At 49.5% G+C, this 22,515-nt stretch overlaps 2 protein-coding genes across 7 annotated transcripts in view; one reads left to right on the forward strand and one right to left on the reverse strand.

Moving 5' to 3' along the window:
• LOC126531079 (hemicentin-2-like) overlaps positions 1–13,177 on the reverse strand; it is a 256,250-nt gene extending 243,073 nt beyond the window's left edge. For all 5 annotated transcript variants that reach the window (XM_055070959.1, XM_050178465.3, XM_055070958.2 and 2 more), the window contains exon 1: positions 12,749–13,177. In XM_055070959.1, the coding sequence (XP_054926934.1) occupies positions 12,749–12,905 (157 nt within the window). In that variant the 5' untranslated portion in view covers positions 12,906–13,177. The remainder of the gene's footprint in view (positions 1–12,748) is intronic.
• A 556-nt stretch (positions 13,178–13,733) lies between these two features.
• LOC126531080 (uncharacterized) overlaps positions 13,734–22,515 on the forward strand; it is a 332,314-nt gene continuing 323,532 nt past the window's right edge. The window contains exon 1 of one of the 2 annotated variants that reach the window (XM_050178468.3): positions 13,734–13,886. In XM_050178468.3, coding sequence (XP_050034425.1) covers positions 13,802–13,886 — 85 coding nt within the window. In that variant the 5' untranslated portion in view covers positions 13,734–13,801. The remainder of the gene's footprint in view (positions 13,887–22,515) is intronic. The other variant, XM_050178467.3, reaches the window with a different exon arrangement.

Here is a 22,515-nt window from a genome sequence, read left to right on the forward strand (position 1 = left end):
GTATTTGGGCACGTTCTGTCGATACGATATAGACTGCCGTGGAACTCGCCAAAACAATCTATAATCATTCGTGCGTCTGTCCGACAGTGCAATCTATTCCTTAAGATGCATCTGTAATATTGTGCTGCGAACGGAAATGTATCTTTAAATTAGAAGAAACTTCAGCTCACGCTTCTTACGCCTAAAAGGATACCATTTATTAGATATGAGGGCTGGGAAACCCTTATAGAATATTTTGATACCAATGTTGTCTCGAAAAGCCAGGTCATCGAGGATGTTGATGACCTGGCACCATCGACATTGGTGTGACGTCATGGCACAGAGCGAAGTTGGCTGACTTCGTGTAGCAAGAAGGCCACATGTGATCAGGCTGCGCAAAAAAAAAAAAAGTAATAATAATAAGCGTGAGGGCTACGTGCGTTTATTCTGGCGGCGTTCGAGTGTGGCAGCCGCAGAAACCATGCAAGGAAGCCAGTCATCACGAAGCATGAATTTTCTGTGTACTGAAACCGTAATTACGCCCGTATTCACGAAAAGCATCGTACGCTATAATTGTTCGCAAGAGTAAAAATGCCATTCAATCCCGATGCTAGACATATTACAGCGAAGCCGGCCGGCTAATGGCAATGACTTAGTAAAGGAACGAAAATATTTGTGAAGTCGATCCCTGGCCTCGTATCGACAAAAGAAAAGAGAAAAGAAGCGTTTACGCTAGAATAGCTCGCAAGAAAAGAATTCAGCCAATGTTGATGCTGGACAAATCATCAGCGTAGCCGGCCGGCAAATGGCGAAAGCACGTACGAGCGAAAACCTTTGTGAAGTATTACAGTAAATATTTAGGGCGCACTGACCCTTGCCGATATCTTTTTCTAAGCTTTAGAGCGTTCGGACTATCATTCTAAGCAAAGTAATAAAGATAACAATAACAAGAAATGGTAAGTGGAATGCGTCATGTCAATGCTCAGTAAGTCCAGCCTTCGGCTCACAAAGATTGCCCTCCTCTATTTCTCGCATTTGGACGTCTCGCCGCATCAACCAACGTAGCCCACCCTGCCGTATCGCCCTCCTATTACATCCGCCTCTTCCTGAGTATTGCAACCGTACAAAGATCTACTGTGCCGCAAATATCTTCTTTATTTTTCTCTCTCTACCCCTCCTCCCCCCCTCCCATCCGGCCAATCCAATAAGACGCGCACCCCTGCCCGGACTTATCTCGTCAGGGCCAAGTTTTCCTCGCAACGCCTTCTTTGTCACAGACATAAGCGGGGACGGTGGGGACGCTGCGGGGTCGACATCGGTCGCTACTCATCCACGACTTCTCTGGACACGGCAGGACGGCACGGACGTTTTTTCGGAGGGGGGGGGGGGGGGAGGCGATAGGCCTTGGCGTGGCGCGCCTCCCGTTAATTGGCAAGACCCCCGAGGACAGCGCGCAAGCGGGGAGAGAGAAGACGGTCTGTGGACGAGGTTAGGCCGCTGCCTGTCTCACCTGTTCTTCGTATACGGACAAGGATGACGGCAAACAAAGACAGCGGAGGGGGCTGCCACGCAAGCAACTGCGGCGGCGGACGCTGGCGTGGCGTCTTTGGCAACGCGATAATCAGTGGCAGTGAGCGAAGCGCCTGCGGGGCGGCTCAGCGAGGAAGAGCCCACGTTGGCGTATACACCGCCGGCTCTCTTTCTCGAGCGCGGCTCCCTGCAGCTCGGCTCAGCTGTGACATGTTCGCGCGCTCGGTAGGCCTACCGGGCCCGCATAAGGGCCACGACGGCGGCGCCCTCGCCTTGCGCCCTCCACTGGTGGAGAGCGGCCGCTAAATTAATTACCACGTGTCGGCCGATCGGCACGCTCGGGTGCCGGTCGGTCGGTCGGACGCGCGCCACTCTAGCACGTCACGCTTTATCAGGCGCTTGCCGGGAAAGAGCGGAAAAGGATGGAGGACGTGCACGCTAATGCCGTTACTTCTGCTAAGAGACTTACACCGGGATCGCCATCAATGGGGCGCGCTGTCTACCACCCCGCAAATATACACGTGCTCGGGCAGGTGGGCGGGCGCCGCCCAGCCAGTCGGAGAGACTGGGTGCTGGGCAACTTTTAATTAAGTTGCCAAAAGCTTTGCCCGGGTCGAACGCACGTCGTCACCTTGCAAGTGCGCGCCTGGCACCGCGACAGATCTCGAGAGGATTATACGAGCGAGAGAAGTCAACAGAGCGGTCGCTGTGAATAGCTCCGAAACAACGCGTTTCGCCGATTCTGTTTGCTCTGTCGAGGTGTGCGCAGAGTTGACAGACCGCAAGAAAGGGCGTTGTCTCTAGTTTTGAATATTTAGAATGCGCGTGGTGCGCTTGCGAAATGCGTGGTATGTCTGGGCGCTCGCAACAAAAGAACAGTTCGACGCATTTAAGCTTAGGTTATAGCTCACTTTTTTGCTAATAGTGCAGTCCCAACTTGCGCAGCTGTCAACTATATACGAGTGTCGACGAACCATCACTGAGAACTTGGTGATGATGAAACCGTCGGCACGTACAAAGAGCTCTGGCAAATTAGCTGAACAAACTTGAGACAGCCCGTATAGAAAGGATACGCAACATATGGCTGACGACCTGATGGTCAGCTCCTTCCGCCCTGCCACCTCTATAATGTGTACACTGTTTATTAGGTTGTTCGCAGTAACAACACTCTAAAGCCAATAATTCAGAAGTAATCTCTGTTAATATGGCTCTGTAAAAATAGTATAAGTCGGAGAGGGCGGCTTTGTGAGGAACATGGTCGGTGAGTGGAATACACTACAAAAAAAGAAAAAAAAAGGAGACAAGAAAATATTTGCGAACCTAGGCATGTATTATCACAGAGCTCTTACGCCACGACGCTTCGTAAGGGGAAACTCCAGTCGATCCTGATACTGGACATATTATCAACGAAGGTGGCCGGTAAAATGAGCATTTACGAACAACAAACAAACAAAAATTGTGAATTCGGCCCCTGCTTTCTGTTTCCAAGGTATAGTATTTAAACCTGTTTCTTTTAAACCATGCCTGTCTTCACTCCACCCGTATACATTCAACATGCACGCATTTGCTTTGTCAGCATTTCGCCGAGAACTTCTCGAGATTTTTTCCCAGCGCTGACGTCGGCAGCAGAAGGCGTTCATCCATGTTACACTCTAAGAAACATTTGAAGGGGCCCTGAACCCACCCTCGGGCTCGGCGGAGTAACATAATCCGGGTGGTAGCATACGCTGCTACGAACATCTCAGCCAAGTTTTGCTGGCGTACGCGGTGCGTGGAGCTCGCGAGCGGAGCACGAAGTCACAGTTCTTTCAAACGCTCCCCTTTTCAACAGAAGCCTGCTCCTCATTCTCTTCTGGACGCCTTATTTCGTAATAAAATGGATTCCCATACCCGGGTGCTCTTGGTAGCTGCGGTCGGCTACGTAGCGTAGATACTGCGGCCGCCGTGGGGTGACGCCACGAGTCAACTGGCTAAGCGCACTGCTGCTCGCTGAGGACAACCGCGTTTGGCTTACGTATAGGCCCTAGAATTGGACGTCGTGGCACCCTCGTTAACACCCAAAAGGAAACTTGAGCTGCGCGCCGCGGTGACATTTAGAAGGTGGAGCGTTGTGAATGCGTCCAACTGCGCCGTAGTCATCGCACTGCAAGTCACTGAAGAAGGAACGGAAGCACGGCGGAGGCCTTGTTTGACTGCCAGTAACTCCGGTTCTGCAGAACGCATTGACGTACTTTTTGCGGCAAATCAATTCTCAATTAGCCTATTTTCCCTTCAAATGCCTTTCTTCACTTCGATGAAAAGTGGTTCGGGGCCCCTTTAAGAACTACAGCAACGGTGATATATTGTTCAAGAAGTCTTAAAGCGACGCGAGTGTTCCTGAAAAAAAAAATAATAAAGCAGTGCGAAGCAAAGAAATAGCGCAGAATATTGAGTCCCACGTCGAAGCAGAGGGAACAACAGCCATATATTATTTATTCGCTTACGGACTCGAACGTGGCACCGTAGTTTCGTAATAGACGCGTTCGATGCTAAAACCCTGGCAGCACGCACTACAACTTCGAGATTTTAATGCATGCAGCAGGTTCTTTTGTTCCGAAGTTCGGCGGCTCGAATTCGTTTTTCCCTGCGCATATGTCACGGCAGGAGCCCGACGCCAACCGAAAGCCTGTCGATGCGAGTTGCATCACGTGCGCAGACGCAGTCACAGCTCGATGGCGTGTCCCGCAGCGGTGCGTATGTGCCGGAGTCCGTCTCTGCACCGTACAGAGCATACATCCGCGCGTGCGTACCACGTTGCGCGTGAAGCCAAGCTGAAACATACGGGTAGCACAATGCACAGAAAGTGAAAAAAAAAAAGAATGTCGTGGAAAATGCAACTCGGGCTCGCGGGCAGAGCATCGGTGAGGTTTTCGCGTGACTCTTGCCAGCCCAGGGGCTGCGGCCTTTCTGCATGAAACTGCACGAACGCCAACGGGCGGCACTAGAGCGGCCAGTCGAAACTTCGAGTGTCTATCGCGAGTGATAAAAAAAGGCCAAATATGCGCAAATAACTTAGAAACGAAAAAAAAAAATTGTCGAGAGGATATGTTTTCTGATGTATGCGTGCGCTGCTGGCGTGTTTAGTGGAGGGTTGGGGGGCGAAGACTGGGCCTCTCCATTATCGGATATCAATAAAGCGACCACGCCTGCTGTACTCTATTTCGCGCATATACGAAGCAGCGCTCTGGAAGCCGAGGATGGGTCTCGGTGAATCACAGCCCAGACTCACTGTCACGCAGGCGCGATCTGCGGTTGGCTGTGGGAGCCGTAGTCGCCGCCTCGCCAATACAACGTCATTTGAAACTCGTAACTGATACGTCTCGTGTTCGGTGCCACACGCCTCGCGAGAGTGAATCGGAGGTATCGCCGAATGATACCGCTTTGGAATGCGGTCGCAACTTCGTCCCCGAGGTCCTCATTCGCCGACGCCAGCTCTGTAGCCATTTGGCGCACTGCACGCTTTTCGCCGTGGCGAGGCGTGTGCAGACTGACTAGCCGCCGCCGGCAGAAGCGACGTCAGTATATGCGTGCTTCGGCAAGACAGCGTGTAAGAGCGGCCCCGCACTGTTGCTGCTGCCTTCCGCGCGATGACTTCCCCTGCCCTGGATTGATACAGAATGTGGTGCGCGGCGTGCACCAAAGATAAGGGAGCTAGCCGCTCCCATTCCCGCTGCTTCCTAGCGCCCAGCGTATCGCGGACGAAAGCTTTAAGGCGCTTGGCCTTTACGAACGCCGAACGCTCGCGACAAACGTTTAAAAAAGGGAAACGATGAGCCGTGCTCTATAGAGTGATGTTTTTCTAGCTAGTATCTAGCTTTTCCGTCTTCAATGTTGCTTAATGTGAGGTAAAGCAGACGCGGTCGACCGGGAAAAAGAAAGAAGCGTTCCGTAGTGGATTTAATTAATTCTGAATACGAGCAAGAAAAATGAATTGTTTGGAAGCGTACGTAAAACGAGATGAAGGGTTTTGTTGCGCCTCGAGTGCGCAGGGCGGATTTGTTCGTATATGTATGTATAGCGCGTTGTTCGCCTGCATGAGCAGTGCAATTTCACTTTTTTTTATATTTTACCTCGAGTTTTTGAAGGCGGCTCATCTAGACATTTAAAGCGAACGGATCGAAAGATAGGGGGCGGCCCCGGTGCATGCAGATTTCTGCAGAGCCTCAAAGACATTTTCGCTTAAGCGGTTAATCGAATTTTAACGTTGTTCTTTATTTGCATATACCGTGGCACGTGTGTATACCCCGGCCCAGTCACAACAGATATATCGAGCATCCGCTGTAACCGTGGTAAGGTTAACGACATGGCGGAAGGTTAGCTAACGTGTTGTGTGTGCGTGTGTGTGTTTCTTAACAGGCTGTCAAAACGTTGGTTTCAAGGTCAAGGGCACCAGTGATGCTTTTCCCTATTTTTTTTTATTGACAATACTTCAAGGACCCTGTAGGCAGGTTTCTGCATAAGGGGTGGGTTACTTGATGTTGACAAAAAGTGACTCAATGGCGGCTTTCCATAGAGCAGGGTTGACTTGAAAGGCCGCGTTTGAGGGAAGATAGTTCCAGTCGATAGATGTCTTGATAGAAAAATATTAAAGGTTTACAAAAAGGTTATACAGATTTAACATGACTGATGAGTTGAGAGATGCGATGAGCCGAGATGGGAAAGGCAACGGTTATCTTTTCCTATGCCTCCACCCTGTTGTCAGACTAAACGCCACACGCAACAGCCGCGTCACATCAGGGAGGAGCTTTGCGCCGATCCTCACTCTCTTGCATGCGTAATGATGCGAAGGACAATTGAAAATTCGAGTCGGATATCTCGGAGCACAGACACGCTAGCAGAATTCTTCCATCTGTACTGTGTAAAAACACGACTGCCTCTAACTTTTCAGTACAAACACACCCATCTACTGCAGTCAACTTAAAGTTAATTATTCAATTTTAGTTCATTGGGCTGCTGACAGCGATAACTATAATCTCACTTTGTGACCCCTGCTCACATAACTTATTTGCACAGGTGATCTTCGCGTGCCTCCCAGTGCCTAATTTTAACAAAACATAAAAGATTAATTTTGAACACCCGGTGTATAGCTATTAATTTGTCGTTTCTTTAGTTCAATTAAGTAAAAGTAATTTCCTTTATGTTGTCCTTGGTGTCTTTGTTTGTTGGCTTCTCATGATATGATTAATAAAATCGGACCCCTTGTTTAACCCCCTTTATTCTCGGTATATAGGTTAGTACGTTACATGAGTAGTGTAGGAGTAATTATGGATCTAACGGCACTCGATGCTCGAAGTTTCAGAGCTTTGGATGATTCAAAGCGATAAGTATGAAAAACACATTTAGTGAAACGCCGTTACCCCATGTATGTACGTGTGCCTCGCCCTTTATAATTATAAGTCTCTCCTTTTTCCTTCTTCCGTTCTTTCTTCATCGTTGAGATGTACAATGCATAGGTGCGCAAGCCTCCGCGGTTGAAGCGTTCTTAGAGTAGATGGGAAGTGCACTGAATGATGTTCAGTACCATATTTTGCCTTCACAGCACACTTCCACACTACTGCTGGTTTCATTCTACATGAACAGAAAAGTGTCTTAACCCGAACGCATGCATCATTTACAGCGGGTCAAACTGCCCACCGGGTAACACTGTACTTTTCATATTTTATGTTTATTATCATGACACAACTTGTCCCCTTATGTTGTTATTGTTGTTATTACTAGCGACAAAAAGATGGAACACGTTGACAAAAATAAAAGACAGGGATAAGCGGGTTTATACCGCGTTAACCTATCATGTAACATTCATGACAGCGTCTTTGTTTCGGTGTATTTTGTTAATCCAATGCGACGTTCGCGTAGCTTCCTAGAAACACTGCGTGCTTGTCACCCACAGGACACTATTGTCTCGTGTAAATATTAAGGAGCACTTTAGCCGGGAGCGACGCCGGATCTAGTTTGCCGGGAACCAAGACCCCATTCGTTTGTGGCGCTGACGTCAAGTGTTTACTATTTTGATCATCGGTCAGCAGAGGACCAAATGCGAGCGCAAGTTCTTGCTTTCTGATTCCTTAACGTCACATTTCTAAGGCACGGCGCAAAATACGCGAGGCTTCGCGCTCGCGTATTTGTGCCTGGCATATGGCATTATCAGGCTCCTCTCCCACGATTTCGTTCGCTGCGACGGTTGGCCGGAGCGTGTTTGCTGGAACGATTTTGACGCATTAGGCAGTTCAAGATTAACTTGCCAGTCAGGATAATAAACATGGGGCCGAATTCGGAAATCTCTTCGTTCATAAGTGCTCTTCGCCATTGGCTGGCAGCCTTCTGTAATGATATATGGGTAGCATGGGATTGGCTGGAATGTGCTCTTACGTACAATTCTACTACCGTAAGCGCTGTTCTTTCTTTCTATTTTTTTTCAGTTTACTGTATTTCACTAACTTTCTTTACGAACACGGGCCTCGATTACCGGCAAGACATCAACAACATTCCCTTGCCAGCCGTTTGAAGTATTTATCCCTCATTTTCCGATGGCCGTCCCGGGTGGCAAATTGACTGAGGCATTTTGCTACTGCTGCATGAGGTCGAGGGTTCGATTCACAGCAGCGGCGCTCGCATTTCCATGGTAGTGCAGGGAAAAAACGTTCATGCACTTACTGTTATGTGCAGGTAAAAGGACTCAAGGCAGTCAGAAATCGGCGGGAATCCTCCGATACGGCGTCTGTCATAACATCAACGTTGCGTTGGGACCACCGTTATACCCCACGGATCAAAAACCATATTTGCTAAAGAAATGCAACAAACGAGGCTATAGTAGCTGCATGTTTGCCATTTCGGGCCGCACTAAAAATGTGAGCGTTGAGGAAAAAATCAGAAGCAACAGTTAGGAATAACTTTGATACAATCGTTCCTATTGGCCCGGTCGCCTGCTCACGTCACTCGCTGGTGACGACATATGCTGGGACTGTTACGACTGCAGCCTAGATTCAGACATAGCATCCGCCTCGGTCTTTCTTTATTCTCGTTTCTCCGCTACAGCGACTGTCACGCTGTCTCTGCAGGCTACAGCGGAGCCCTATTCGCAAGCGCATATCAAGCCGTAACGAGGCGATTCATGTTTCCCGGCCGTGACGCCCGGATGAATAATGCGGCGAGGCAAGCTTATGCGTCACAAGAAAGCAAGCAATGAAAAAAAAAGCAAACAGATAGAAAGAGAGAATATTTAGACAGAAATTGTGGAAACCAGGCCGGCAAGGAAATGAAAAGAAATATAAGTAAAGGAGACGGGTACGCCGCGTCTTCTTCGCGGACTCAATACACGCGAGTAATTAGCGTCGGTCAGTGCGCTCCGTGCGACCCGCGAGAACAGCGGGCGACAGCGGGCGTCAGCGGAGGCGCCGCCGGCGAGGTGCCGCAAAACCCACGTCGCGGTCTCGCAACTCCAAAATCAGGTGTGGCGGCGTGTCACGCGAGCCAGCCCGCGCACACACACAAACACACACAGACACGCGCAGTTGCAGCGTGTCTACACAGGCGTGCAACACGCAGACATATATACACACGCACGTATACATATACGCACGCACACCTGCGCATGTAGAGAGAAGACGCGGCCTGGGACTAAGCAAGTTCATGCGCACCACATGCACACGCATGCAGGTGCACACGCACACAGACGCCATCGTACGCCGAAAAGAAAAAAAAAAAAACGCGCGCACGCACACAGACCAGCATAGTAACTCCCATCAGTGTACACACTTACGGGCACGAACGCGAGCTAAGACGTTGAAACCTTCTTATGAACTTTCGCGGGACGGGCTCGACCGCAGAGTGAGACACGGTGAGAAAGAGAGGGAGGGTAACGGAGAGGGCAACAGCATTGTGTTCAACGTTGTTCTTCGCCCGCGGATTCTGTAGGCTCGGAGTGAAACAATGGGCCATCTTCCAGACGCAAAATGACCGAGGGGGCGAGCGCGCGCACACAGACACTTCCCATGCGGTGGCAGCGACCGACGAGGCGAAATTGCGCGCGCCGCGCAGTCTCGGCGAGTCGCCCCACCGTCGTCGCGGATGCGCTGCGGCAAAGCCACCTTGCGGTTTTCCGAAGCCCGATCGTTTGTCTCTACACCACCTCTCCCTTTGTAGCCAGGCGAGAACGTGTTTGCAAAATGTGGGTTGTTGTCGTGCCAGTTGATATGGAGCTCCGAATAGGGGCCACACGATTGAGTTCTTTTTCGTTCGTTCGTTTTTGTGACGTCAGTTTTAGGATTTAAAGAAAGGGTCTGTATTGTGCGAAGGCAAAGCTTGGTATCTCCAAACATAGGAAGCCGGTGCGAACGGAAGACCGAATAGGGCGAGTTTTCAGTGCAAACCAAATGTGCCGGGGCATCGACGCGCTCGTTCGAATTTTAATAACAGCGACGCGTAAACCTCGAGTTTTTGAAAAGGGTTTTCAGGAAACGCTGCGCCTGCTCACAGAAGCTTTGGAAGCGTGCGCGGGCGGCCGTCACCTGAAGCGGCACGTTGCTCTCAACAACTTTGTTAGAGAGTTAGACTGGCAGGCTTGATTGTTGATACGACCGCACAGGATGCTCGCGTATAGCAAGCGCCCGCTTAGGGCACGCGCGACCAAACTCCGGGTGTGGTTTTGTGCTTGAGTAAACGGACCAATTTCTGACATGCTACGGTCTTTTTGTTTTCTTATATATGTATATATATATATATATATATATATATATATATATATATATACGCACGCCTGGTGTGAAATGCAACAAATGACTCTAAAAGCATAAAAATGGCACGCATATATAAGAGGGAAAGAAATCGCAAAATAACCCCGCCTGCAAGAACTACCATGGCACACGGGCACTTCAAAAATTAGCACAGCCAAAATAATGCACCTGCTATAAAACAGGAATCAGCTTCTGAATAAATTATTTATTCTCATCACACAAAGCTCATAATTCTTTTTCAGCGCTAATGAGCAGACGCTCAAGATTAAGCACTGTGTGCTCTCTCCGGCAAGCTGCTAAACTACTAAACTGCAGACAGCTCAAAATCTCAACGCATTACACATTCGGGTACTGATACTTTTAAGTATTCCGTTGTAATTGCGAACTTTTGTCTCGTATTTAAAAAATCTAAAGATAAGTTTGCATGAATCGGCAATGCTCTCACGGGCTTAAGTAACTACAGCGAATTATACATTTTCCCTCTGTTTCTCGGGTGAAAAGAAACCGTTGCTGCATGCTTTCTGCGAAAAACACAGACCGCTTCTTGCAACATCGTGCTCACAACAAGGCCAGCTAAGAGCGAGTTACTGATGACAAAGTTCGCCGTAGCAAGACAACACATGGGCATTATACAAGAGAGATAACCCTCGAAAACCGGAGCGAAGATACACGAACGTCAAAAGCGCTCGCCGTACGATAGGCGGCGACGAAAATTCAAAGCTTTTTTCCCGGCCTAAGCTTTTAGCTTCTCTTAGGTCGCTTTAGCTGTTGTCGAGCGAAAATTTCACTCTGGGACGACACTTATCCCCAGCCGCGCGAGACTGTGAAGCAATGCCTTCGTCGAGGTTCGAACACGGAGCGCGTTGTTTCTCATTTATTTACTTTTCGGTCCCCTCATTTCCCTCGGCGAAGTTGCTGCTCACCGAGTGTCGAAACTACACACTCCTCAGAGATCCGACCCCGATCCGCCATTTATTATTATTATTTTTTTGTCATTCCAAGAAGCACACAGAACAGAATTAAGCGCCGGCGAGCGAGAACTCTTTCCTCGATCGCATCGTTTCTACATCAGCGCGAAGCGCGTCCTTGCCTTTAGCGCGCTGACTCTCGCAATCTCTTTTCCTGGCGGCCCGGGCGGCAATTCATCGAGACTCTTCTCTCGCCAGGTCGACGAAGAAACAACCGAGAAAAGGATTCCCGTATAGCTGAGCTACATGCTACCGTAACACGGCGTTATATTTTCTTTTCTTTTCTGTAGTTAAAAAAACTTTGCCGCCCCGCCCTTTTCCCGGGAGCCGGCGAACGAGCCGATTGCCTCACCTTCAACGGCATTTGTCTTTCCTCGCCTTCCCGCCAGCCCAGCTTGTACACGGGAAAGGGCCACCAGATCCGTGCGAGAAAACATGAGCAATTCCCAAGCTGACGATCGCTTCGCTCGCGCGCGCGGAGGGAGGGGGGGGGGTCCTAAAAGCTCCGCCGACGTCTCACGCAGTCGCGCGTGTACTGCGGGAGCTTCTCCCAAAAACCCGGCGTCCTACTGAGATCGCAGTCATCGGTTGTTGCTCCTTCCTTTGGTCTGGAGATTCATGGATTGCAATACGAAAACTCGCAGGCGACGCCTGTAGCGGATACGGTGGCCGGTCTCTCGGCGCTCCTGTCCCGGGCGCAGTTGCCGAAACGCCTCCGAAATCGTGTACCGTCTCGACGTCCGTATAGGACGTCACCGGAAAAGGAGGTAACCGTTGACGAAGGAAAAAGCAGTATACTCTGTAGTGATTATTCAGCAGACCGAAGTGTTGCGGCCAGGGCAGATGATAGGTGTGCATGAAAAGTTAAGTCTCGAAGATGGACAATTGCGTTGTGCAAAACCGCTAATGCCTTCTACAGAATTTGCGCTTATGTGATTGTGTCTCTACCCTTGTCTCTTTGGGCTAGAAAATGAATACTTGCGTGAACTAAATGTCACGATGAAGTTTCCTGCCTTTTCAGTATTGTGCTTTCGTATATTTCGCCCACTGTTTCAAGGTAATTAACGATTAAACAACGGAACGGACAATGTCATAAGAAAAAGACCACAAACAGAAGTTGGAAGAAATCTAGAAAATTAGTAGTATTACCGATTAAAAAATTACTATATCAACAGAACTCGAAGTGCGCAAATGTGAACAGCAGTGTCTCTTTCTCTCTCTCTCTCTTTTTACGGAGTAAGTCTTTCCCACAGGGTCCTGCAAATTTATCGTGATCCATATCAGTAAGTTCGTGCCAGACACGTAATGGGTTAGCGCGGCGTTGTAAAGCTATTTTTCAGTACAGCTGTCTAACTACGAGTACATGAATATTTGAAAAGAGAAACCGCCTGAAAGTTCAGTGGACACACACGGGCCCCCTTAACGAGCGGCTCGTTCTTCGGACCTAGAAAGCCACAGCAGGTACAAACCGCCATGTGCCACGAAAGAGAAGAGACTCACCTGAAGCGAAGCCGGGACCTATTCCGATGATCGCCGACAGAAAAAGCAGCAGCGGTGCCACGGGAACATACACCATCACTCCGGACCGAGGGTTGTTCACACGATGGCCCGGATCGTGGGTCCTTTCGTCTCGAAGCCGACAACGGGGCACCGTCATTGACAGGCCGCGCACCTCACGAACGAAGGAAGAAACACTAGCAGGTCGCTCGGGACGCCACTACTTCCGGATCCACCAACGTCCACGTCTCATCCGGGCACGCGCCAGGGTTTCCGAGGGACGCGGCGCATGCCTGTCTCCTGCGCACAGCGTGCTGTCCGGGGACGAGCAACAACACAGTCGGGGGCAACGACGGCGGCGCACTCACTCCGGAGAAGCAGCGTGCCGCACACTCGCCAGCGGACCGACCGCCGCGCTGGGATCAATGAGGGGAAGGCTGCTCGGAAGGGGCTCTCGCTCGCCGCTCGCCGTAGCAAAGCAGCGCACCACGTGTCCGCTAAAGGGCGCCAGCGCCGCCCGAAAGCACGGCACCGACCAATGGGAAGGCCGCTTGCGAGTTAACGACGCTTCCCCGAGATGGCGCTGGCTGCCGTGGCGGCAGATTCGGTTTCGCTTGGCTTCCTTCAACTGGCTCACCCCCTCGGACGGTCGCAGCGCCTCCCTCCCCCATCAACCCCCTACGGAGCGGGCACGAGCAACCACCCCCTACCTCCCCCCTCCGTTCCGAGCCGACGACCGTGCTTGGCTTTTGGTTTACTGCGGTGGACGCAGCGAGCTAATAACGAGTCTCCCGAAGGACCATTGTTCTGGCGAAGGCTAACCGACTCTTGTGCGGTCCAGCTGGCGCGTCCGAGCGAGCGCTGCCGCCGAGCGGCGGCGGAGGCTCAACTTTTCGGGGGGGGCGGCGGATGCTGGGGACAAAGTGAGCGGCGGGCGAGGAGGTCGGTGGGCGAGGGCGCGACGATGCATGCCGGTCGGCCCCGCTCCCGGGACGCCGGCGGGGCGCTGTTTCTGTTTCACAGGTGGAGGAGAAGCGCCCGGCCGCGCGCGTTGGGATGCACAGCCGTTACCGCGCCATGGGTTTGCCCGCCGCCGGAGACCGCGTGCTGCTCCTTCTACTCGCCTTCGGCTTCAGCCACGGTGAGCGCCCCGAATTGACGCGCCTTGCGCTTTTTGCCTCCCGCCGTGCGCGTTTTTTCTTTCGATCGCGAGGCGAGCTGACGACGCTCGGACAACGGCGCACCACGCGGAGCGCGGCTTTTTGACGGCGTCAGCGCCACCGCGCGCGCGGAGCACGTGGACTGTGAACGTATCGATGGGCGCCTGGTCGGAGGCGCGCGTGCGCGCGAATCTACGCCCGAGTTTCGGATCGGTGGCATTCGGGCCGACCCAGCGTGCGATGGTCCGCTGGGGGAAGCCGCGCGATCATAACTGCTGCAATGGACAATTCGAATCTCATGAGAATGTTTCGATTCGTGGATGAGTATGGGCCTTAATTGTTGAGTGGGCGCTATCCTGGCGGTCCTAGCTCTTCAGCAGTGCTCATTTTACAAGCCCAGAACCCGTTGTGTGCGTGCGTGTGTGTCTGTTAAAGAAGACAAAGGAAGAAAAAGATGATAGTGTTTGTGTGGATGAAATCATAGCTAATTTTGATTTCTGCCAGCTTGCTTTACATCAATTGCGCTGGTCGTGGGGGAGCTGGTGAAACAAGGTTAGAACTAGAGCTGTGTACCAGTGTGCAGTTGCACCTAACAATTTAAATCTGGTGGTTTCCAAACACGTCTATTTCGATAATTTCTTGTAAACGCTAATATTTGAATATCAAGTACACTGCCACACAGTTGTGCATGAAAGATTACGCCCAGGATAATTACAGACGTTTTGGCTTCAGGAGCAGCGCTTAGGATCCCTGTTTTTTATCAGAATTGAGTGAACGTCCTTCAATCTATCGCACTACCCCTCATGCTCATTAGTCATGTCACATTGAAGCGAGACAACAAGTTCACAGTCCTAAGTAAATACTGCAGACTCGCCCTGACTACAGGCCACAGCCATCATCATTATTAAGCAAAAATCACAGCAGATTTCAATCGGTGTAGAATTAATGCAAAGGAAACAATATGGCATAATTCATTGCCCTCGATGCTTTAAATTGATTGTGCAGTCCTTGATCAAATAGAATTCGCATTCATAGCTTAGCAAAGAGTAATTATATGCCTTCAGCGACATACTACGACAATGTGATTTAGCTTCTGTGGGCAAACAATAACTTGTAAGATGAAGGATGGGGGTTCTACCTTAACTTGACGGCTTAATTTTTGCTGGTTAATTTGTGCTGTGTCTGTACCGCATCCGACTGTGACTGCGAAATTGATGGATGACCCTACTACGCGAGTACGTATAATTTTATTTTGCCCCGCTAGGAAATAACATTGAAGATGAATTTTTATCATTGCGGCGCCCTCAAGTTACCATCGCACAGGCCCTCTGGCGGTCCTAGGGGAAATAATGGCCTATATGCATTATTAGTAGTGCTTCCAGCTCTAAAGAAATACATTTGGCACAGTTATTGTATTCCGTAAGTGAAGTGAAACACAATTCGGTAACTATACGATTAATGACATTTCTTTAATCGTATAAGTAGCACTTGGTAGCTTATAAGCAATTAGTGTTACTTCAGTTAATAAGGTCTCGCGTTAGCCTCAGAGCTTATCTTTTTGTCAGAACTTTAAAATGGATTTACCCGCTGCTAACGTTCCAACTAGTTGTAGTTAGCTCAAATGGCTGCTGTTAGGAGCTACCGCTGCTGGATCCCTCAGGCATAGGCAAAATTGGCTAATTTGATTTCTATACTGTGTTTCCCGTATAAAAACTATTGCGGACGAAATTTTAATGTCACGAAGCCAATTAGAGTGTGCCTGGAAGCACTTATGCTGCTTGGAAGGTTTAAGACGAATGGTTCACAACGTTTGTCGGCGATTCAACAGGTGGGAAAACTGGAAACCACTCTAATTATCTGCAGGGCCTCATTTCGCTCTGGGAAAACTAGCCCATACATGGAGCCGAGAGAAAGGCTGGGGACATCTTTAGGCCATTTGAAAAGCCGTTAGGTTCTGGTTGTGATACATTGGGGCCCAGTAACTCGAGCGTACAAATGTGGCACTCAAACACTATATGTCATCGCCGAGATCACTTTCTAAAATCAGCGCTCGTTATGTTACGAGCACCGCGGTGGCGAATTCAGTGCATCAGTGACACAATACTGTCAGCTTGAGGGCTTCGGTTCTAATGTATATAAGGCACTATATAAACGAAAACTGCTGGGGACAAAATAGAATAAGGCACGTTTGTTTATAGTTAACTGAACGTTAAGGACACCATGTGGTCATGATTATTCAGGAGTCGTGCATCACGGCATCTCTCAAGGCCCTCGTGTTGCTTTGGGACATTAAGCCATAAGAATTCTAGGTCATTTCAAACGGTACATCGGGACGTAATTCACTATTCTCGGTGGTGCATAAATGTATGTGCTGTTCTAAGCAAAACAAAAATTGAAAATTCACGCTTCGCTGATGTTGTGAAATGAGCGCCCTTATTTTAGATTGCTAGGCTTATGCTTACAGTACACATCAAAACACAGGCCGAAATGTAATCGCTACCAGCGAACTTCAAAACTGGGAAAACATGCGCCGCCACGACCGTTTCGGTGGAGAGCAAACACAATTTCGAGGAGGCCTTATTTCGCGTGGGAATCATCAAAGAGATAAAAGCTTCCCTCGTATACGTTTCACCGTGCGTTATTTTTCTTTTCTCGGCGAGTGCCAGACATGTCAGAAATAATGTTATACCACTCGAGCCGTGGGAAAAAAGCAAGCGGGGGTCTGTTGGATAAGCACCCACTAAGGTAAACGAAATTACACTTAATTGCCCCCAACTGATGCCACCATTGCATTAGGCAACGGTCGAGCTCTGCTTTCTTCTTAAGGAACACTGTCAGGTTGGTTGCGTCATGCGAGCGTACTCCGCTCCCTTAAGTTATTGTTCCTGCACAGTTTAAAAAAATATCCTTCTTCTGCATAGAGCTACCAAGACTACCATCCTTTCCACACCCTAGCCGCTTACAGCCGCTTCCCCCCCCCCCCCCCCCGTTCGTCGGTTTTACTTTCAACTTATTCTTTTATTTCATTTTCACTTCCTGCACTGTGACTCCTCGAAGCATTGGCTTCTTCAAGCATTCTTCCGAAGAACGCTCCTGCTCGAAATACTGCTCCCACGCTTCTTTATAGACTGTGATTAATCACTGCCTCCTCTCTCTCTGCCCAGGCCGCAAATCCGTAAGTCGGAGCAAGTCGTTTGGGAGAAGTTAGAATTAACCGTTAGCCGTTTGTGTGTAAGCGGCATATATTATATGTCGATATTCTGAAATGCCACGCTTAGTGCGCCGTAGATAATTGTTTGAAATTCGTTCTTAATGAACGAGCACTGTTTTCGTGCGTAGAAGAAAATAGTTCTTTGTCTTTTTTGTTTTTTTCTTGGCATTTTCCTCCTTAATCTCCTCACTAGTTCGGCCCCGCTCAAGATTTTGGGCGAAGGCTACAGCGCCGAGGCCATACACTGCCTGTGCGCGTGCCGATTCCGAAAACGTGCTAATGAGCTTTTTTTTCTCTCTCTCTTCTTCACTGGCCTCATGTCATTACTCCATAGACGCTGCATAATATCACGCAGTCAGCGTTTGCTTTTACTTGAAACCGCTCAATAGCCGTACGCACAAAATGAACTAATACCCCTAATCCCACTACCCTTATGTTAAATTACTTTGTTTAAACATTGCTCTACAACTGCCTGCTCATCTACATTTTAATCGAAGTGCTCAACCACGTTAAGATCGATGACGCCACGTTCACTGCGACCTCCTTGAGATTTAAGATGAAGTATAGTGCACATTTTAAACAGAATATAAACCACTGAATGTGAACTTTTTCCACATCTGCAGTGATCATGATATCAAGAGCAAAAGATTCGCCCTTGTGCCGTGCCGAAAATCTCACAAATTTGCTGCAAGTGTTCCATGCCATTTCGTTTTATTTCTATATATGCTTGCGTATCTTACGTCTATCTATTGGCTATGACTCCCGCTTCGCTCGCAACCCTCGTTCGTAAGTACTCATGACGTGGCCGATGTGCCGGTTCTTTTTACTGCTAGGTTTCGTTAAGAAAACTACCATGTGCAATGGCTCCGTATTTATGTGCGCTTGCCATACAGAAGTTGGCAACTGGAACTGTGGTTTGCACCAGTCATACTATAAGTGAATGTATGTCAGATCATGCTCTCACGCCCTTCGCACGTTTTATTTTCTATTATTTATTATTTTATCAATTTTATTTTTTGCTGAAACAGGATATGGTTCCCACTTTTTTGTCTGCAAGAAAAATCGCTTCACTAACGACCATGACGCGGAACTATCTTGCATTTTTTCACACTGCCTACGAGATACATGCATTGGTAGTCCGATTCGGAAGGCCCATCAGCAAAGCAGCTCATAAAATTTATGCTATTTCCATCTCGATAGCCTGCGGGGGCCAGGACCGTCCTGTCCGTCCCAACATGGAAGCAGCCCGCTGCACGATAATCGCGTATCTCAGAGAGAGAGAGAGAGAGAGAGACATCATCATCATCATGATGATGTCTCTCTCTCATCATCAGCCTGGTTACGCCCACTGCAGGGCAAAGGCCTCTCCCATACTTCTCCAACATCCCCGGTCAAGAGAGAGACAGAGAGAGATAAATTTATTTACAGAAAGGCACAGAGGTGTCGGCCTGAGCTATAACTTGCTCTGGCCAGCTACTCTACATTGGGGAAAAGCGACGGGGAGGGAAAGGGCTCATGAATGATGATGGTATAAGGAAGAGATGCGTATATATAAATTCACAGAGTTGTCGCATCTCTAAAGCCGTGCGTCCAGCCCAGTGGCTTGGAGAAAGGCTATAGCGGCTCTTGTTACCAGAGCTGCGCTGTTTGCGTTAGGCCAAGGACCTAAAAGAAGCTCGTCTGATAGCTGTCTCTCATGGATCTTTGCAATGGAAGAGACAAGTTGCTGTCGTTCTTGCGCGTACGCGGGACACACACAAAATATACGTTCAAGTGTTTCTGGCACCTCACAGCATTCACAGTTTGGGCTAGTATCTCGGGACTCTCAATAAAGTTTTTCCATCCATTCATCCATCTATCCATCCACGACTTCGTTTACGCTGAAATGTGTTGCCAATTATACACCGGTTCAGACGATGTCGAAATCGCGGGGAGATGCCTTCGTCCTGCAGTGGACATAAAACGTGATGATGATGATGATGATGATGATGATGATGATGATGATGATGATACGATGTCACTATCGAATAAAAGAATAACTCCTGGAAAATTGAGACAACCTCTGTTTAGTGTAGATAACTTTTTATGGATCATCATCACCATTTTGACGCAACTTAACATTCGTCCGCACTTCTGCCCTTTTAATAAAAATAATAATAATAATAATAATAATAATAATAATGTCTTTATTTTCCATCCCAAGGATGTGGGAGGGGGAGAGAGAAAAGCTAGATTTCTCTCTCTTTCGTCTGTAGTGCTCTTTGTTCATCGGCGTGCGTTGTGCTATGCTGTTTCCTCTTCGCGCGCTCTCTCTCTCTCTCTCTCCCTTTTTTTCTTCGTGCGGCCAAAGAGAGAGAGAGAAAGCAAGGGTAGGAAAGGCAGGGAGGTCAACCAGAACAGCATCCGGTTTGCTACCCTACACTGGGGGTGGGGGAAAGGGGAATAGAAAGAGGAAGAAAGGGAGAGAGTAAGTACTGAGTACGTGTGGGAGGGACAGCGTACACAATGACACTATAAGCGGTCTCTTAAGCCCGTGCACTTCAAGTACCGCACTAGTGCACGAATCGCTTTTCGAGCGGCCAAAGGTGTTAGCGGAGGGCGGGGTGAGGGGGGGGGGGGGTTATGGAGAGAAGACGTAGTCTGTCGCTAAGGGGACACCTGTTAGCCTGCTGTCCTTTTCGGTTGCGTGGCGTAGGCATATGTCTCCATGCGCCTATAGCGACGCAAAAATACCACGACGTGCCTTCGCGATATATTTTAACAGGTGCCGCTTTCGATTAAACGCAATCCGTTGCAATCCACTCTGTACGAGGCCAGTGGGTGGTCTGAATACCGCCTGATTGTTGACCGCCGAGGCGAGCGGGCTCGGCGTTTCCGAATTCCACCCCATCACGTTCGCCGTTGCGCAGAATGTGTGGCAAGCCCCAGCCTCTGTCGCCATAATTTGAATACGAACCAAGTCACGTTCCCTAAAGTTGTTTCAAGCCTCGAGAAACTTGGCGAGTTGCAAAGGCAAACTACACGATAGTTTCAGTCGTTGCATGACTGCTCTATATGGCATGCAGAATGGCTACAGCAGCAAGAAGCGACATATGCAAGTCCCAGCACTTTGAAAGTAAACGAAAAACAGAATGCGTAAAGGCACGGTCAATTGATTGGAGCTGATCCACTCCTCCTAAGGCAATAGGGCGCGAAAATAGCAAGAAAAATAACATACAGGTAGTTGTGCTCAGCAATAATGCATATGTGAAGCTTGAATAGCATGTAATAATACGCAATAGCGTGCCATTGCAATGTGAAATTAGAGGTTATTTTCTGGTCAAACTTATGTAAGACACCGTTACCCTCCTGATTAAAGATTACAATAAGTTCCACGCATGCACGCAACATAAGTACCAAGCGCCCACGCCGCATTTACGGTGTCCGCTGCTACGGCTATTCTTAGCTTCCACTCGTCTTCGTATTCTAAGTGGTATTAGGTATCATTAAGCAGGCTGTGCAGCATACTGCCCGAAATAGTTTTTCAACAATTTCCACTGCACTGTGCCGCACATAGGCCGTTCCGGACGAGCGGTATATCGAAAAAAAATAAAGCGATGGGATTGAGCTGCAATTCGTGCACTTTTCATCGCATCTGATTAAAGCCTGTCTCGCACTCAAACAGAAGGGGAGAAAAAAAGAAGAGGAGAGGACACCGTTAATCAGCGCAGTGCTCGCGAGAATCGCTACCGCGTTCCGCCGTCAACGGCACTTCCTCCGAGCCAATTACACGGGCAACTCGGTGCGTGCCTGTCGCGCTATAACAGCCTACACCTCGGCGCGTGAAGAGCTGCCGCCGGGGCGGCGGAGAGGACTTCCTCTTCTGAAGGGCTTCTGCGCGACGCACAACAGGGCCGCGACGCCGCTGCGTCCGTTTGCTGGAAACAAGCGAGCGTTGTCCGAGAGAGACGTCGCGGCGGAGTTGAAAGACAACAATAATAATAATAATAAGCGCGCTATACCGCGCGCAATGGCCGAACTCGTCGCTGTCACAAAGCGGTCGCGAGGCGAGATGCGCGCGGAGCGAACGGCGCACCGACAACGGGTGTCGGCGGCATTCGTTCGCTGGACAGCCGGAAACAGGATGTGGGACTTCCTTCCGGCGTGGAGTCGAGTTTCGCGTCTGCTCCTGGCCGCCACATCGCACCAGCCTGCGCGCTCGCCGCCCGCTGCGAACGCGTTCACTGACGCGTGTTCCGGAGGACAGTCAGTAGGCCTTGTTTGTGTGTGTGTGTCTCTCTCTCTCTCTCTAACTCTCCTCTCGAACCAGTGAAGTGTGGACCAGATGGCGTCTCGATCGCGGATACGCCCCTACTACACCCCCCCCCCCCCCCCTCCCCACCCTGACCTCTTCCCACAGTACCTTCTCTTTCCTCTGCTTTGCACTGGCTTCCTCGTGCGCGGTTTCCCTCCTGTATGTCTGCGAGGCTGCGTGTTTATTGTTTCTTGATTACAGTCTCTTGGAGACCGTGACAGCCCGCTTTTGTGTAGGCTAAAACCCTGTTCGCGCGAGGTTTCATCGGTGTTTAAAACAACCGGCTCTTTTGTCCCGATTGCGGTGGGGTGAAATGGACCCTAAAGAACGGGCGCACTCCGGTTTTAGATAGACGCGGTTGTCTAGCTGTGCTCAATTGTTTCGTCGGCTTTCCTATCTCGCCGCCTGCAAACGCGCGAAGCGGATATGCGGTAATTATTAGTCAGGCGAGGTATCATTGGCCGTCACTTCGGTGGACGGCGGATTCGATGATGCATCCGAGACTCAACCATGTGGCGAAACATATCTGTCGAGCCGATTACGAGGCGAAAATTTTTGCCGCAATGCACTGCCAAAAAGAACATACGAACAAGAATCTTTGGGAATCCGGCCCCAGAGGTGCAAAGCGTGTAAGTGCGATCGCATGGTGCAGGAATGGTGCAAGACGTCTCGTCATAAACCGAATGAAGTAATATTTTGATTTCAAGTTAGTGATACAACAAGAAGCAACTATAGTGTCTGGTTTTTTCAACACCTGAATTCGCCGTTTCGATGCACTCGTCAAACGACACAATGTCTCAACAATAAAACCTAGCTGATTCGTGTTTCCAAACCGACGGTGAAGACAACTCGCTCAAATTGCAGATGGGCCGACGACCCAGCGCCTTGCGAAATGCAAAAGACAGGCGCTGGTGAAGTTACTACTTTCGCATAAGAAACAAATATCCGTGAACGTTTTCCTTGAGTATTACCATCCGGAATCGCCCGGACACTTTCTCGGAAGAAACTAGATTATTGTTCGCGTAGACTTTAACTATACTTGTGTTCACGCTGAAGCACTATAAATTATTGCGTAATGTGCGCCGTTGCAAGGAAGCGCTATGGA

The sequence above is a fragment of the Dermacentor andersoni genome, chromosome 5, assembly GCF_023375885.2.
Source record: "Dermacentor andersoni chromosome 5, qqDerAnde1_hic_scaffold, whole genome shotgun sequence".
NCBI classification, from domain to species: domain Eukaryota; kingdom Metazoa; phylum Arthropoda; class Arachnida; order Ixodida; family Ixodidae; genus Dermacentor; species Dermacentor andersoni.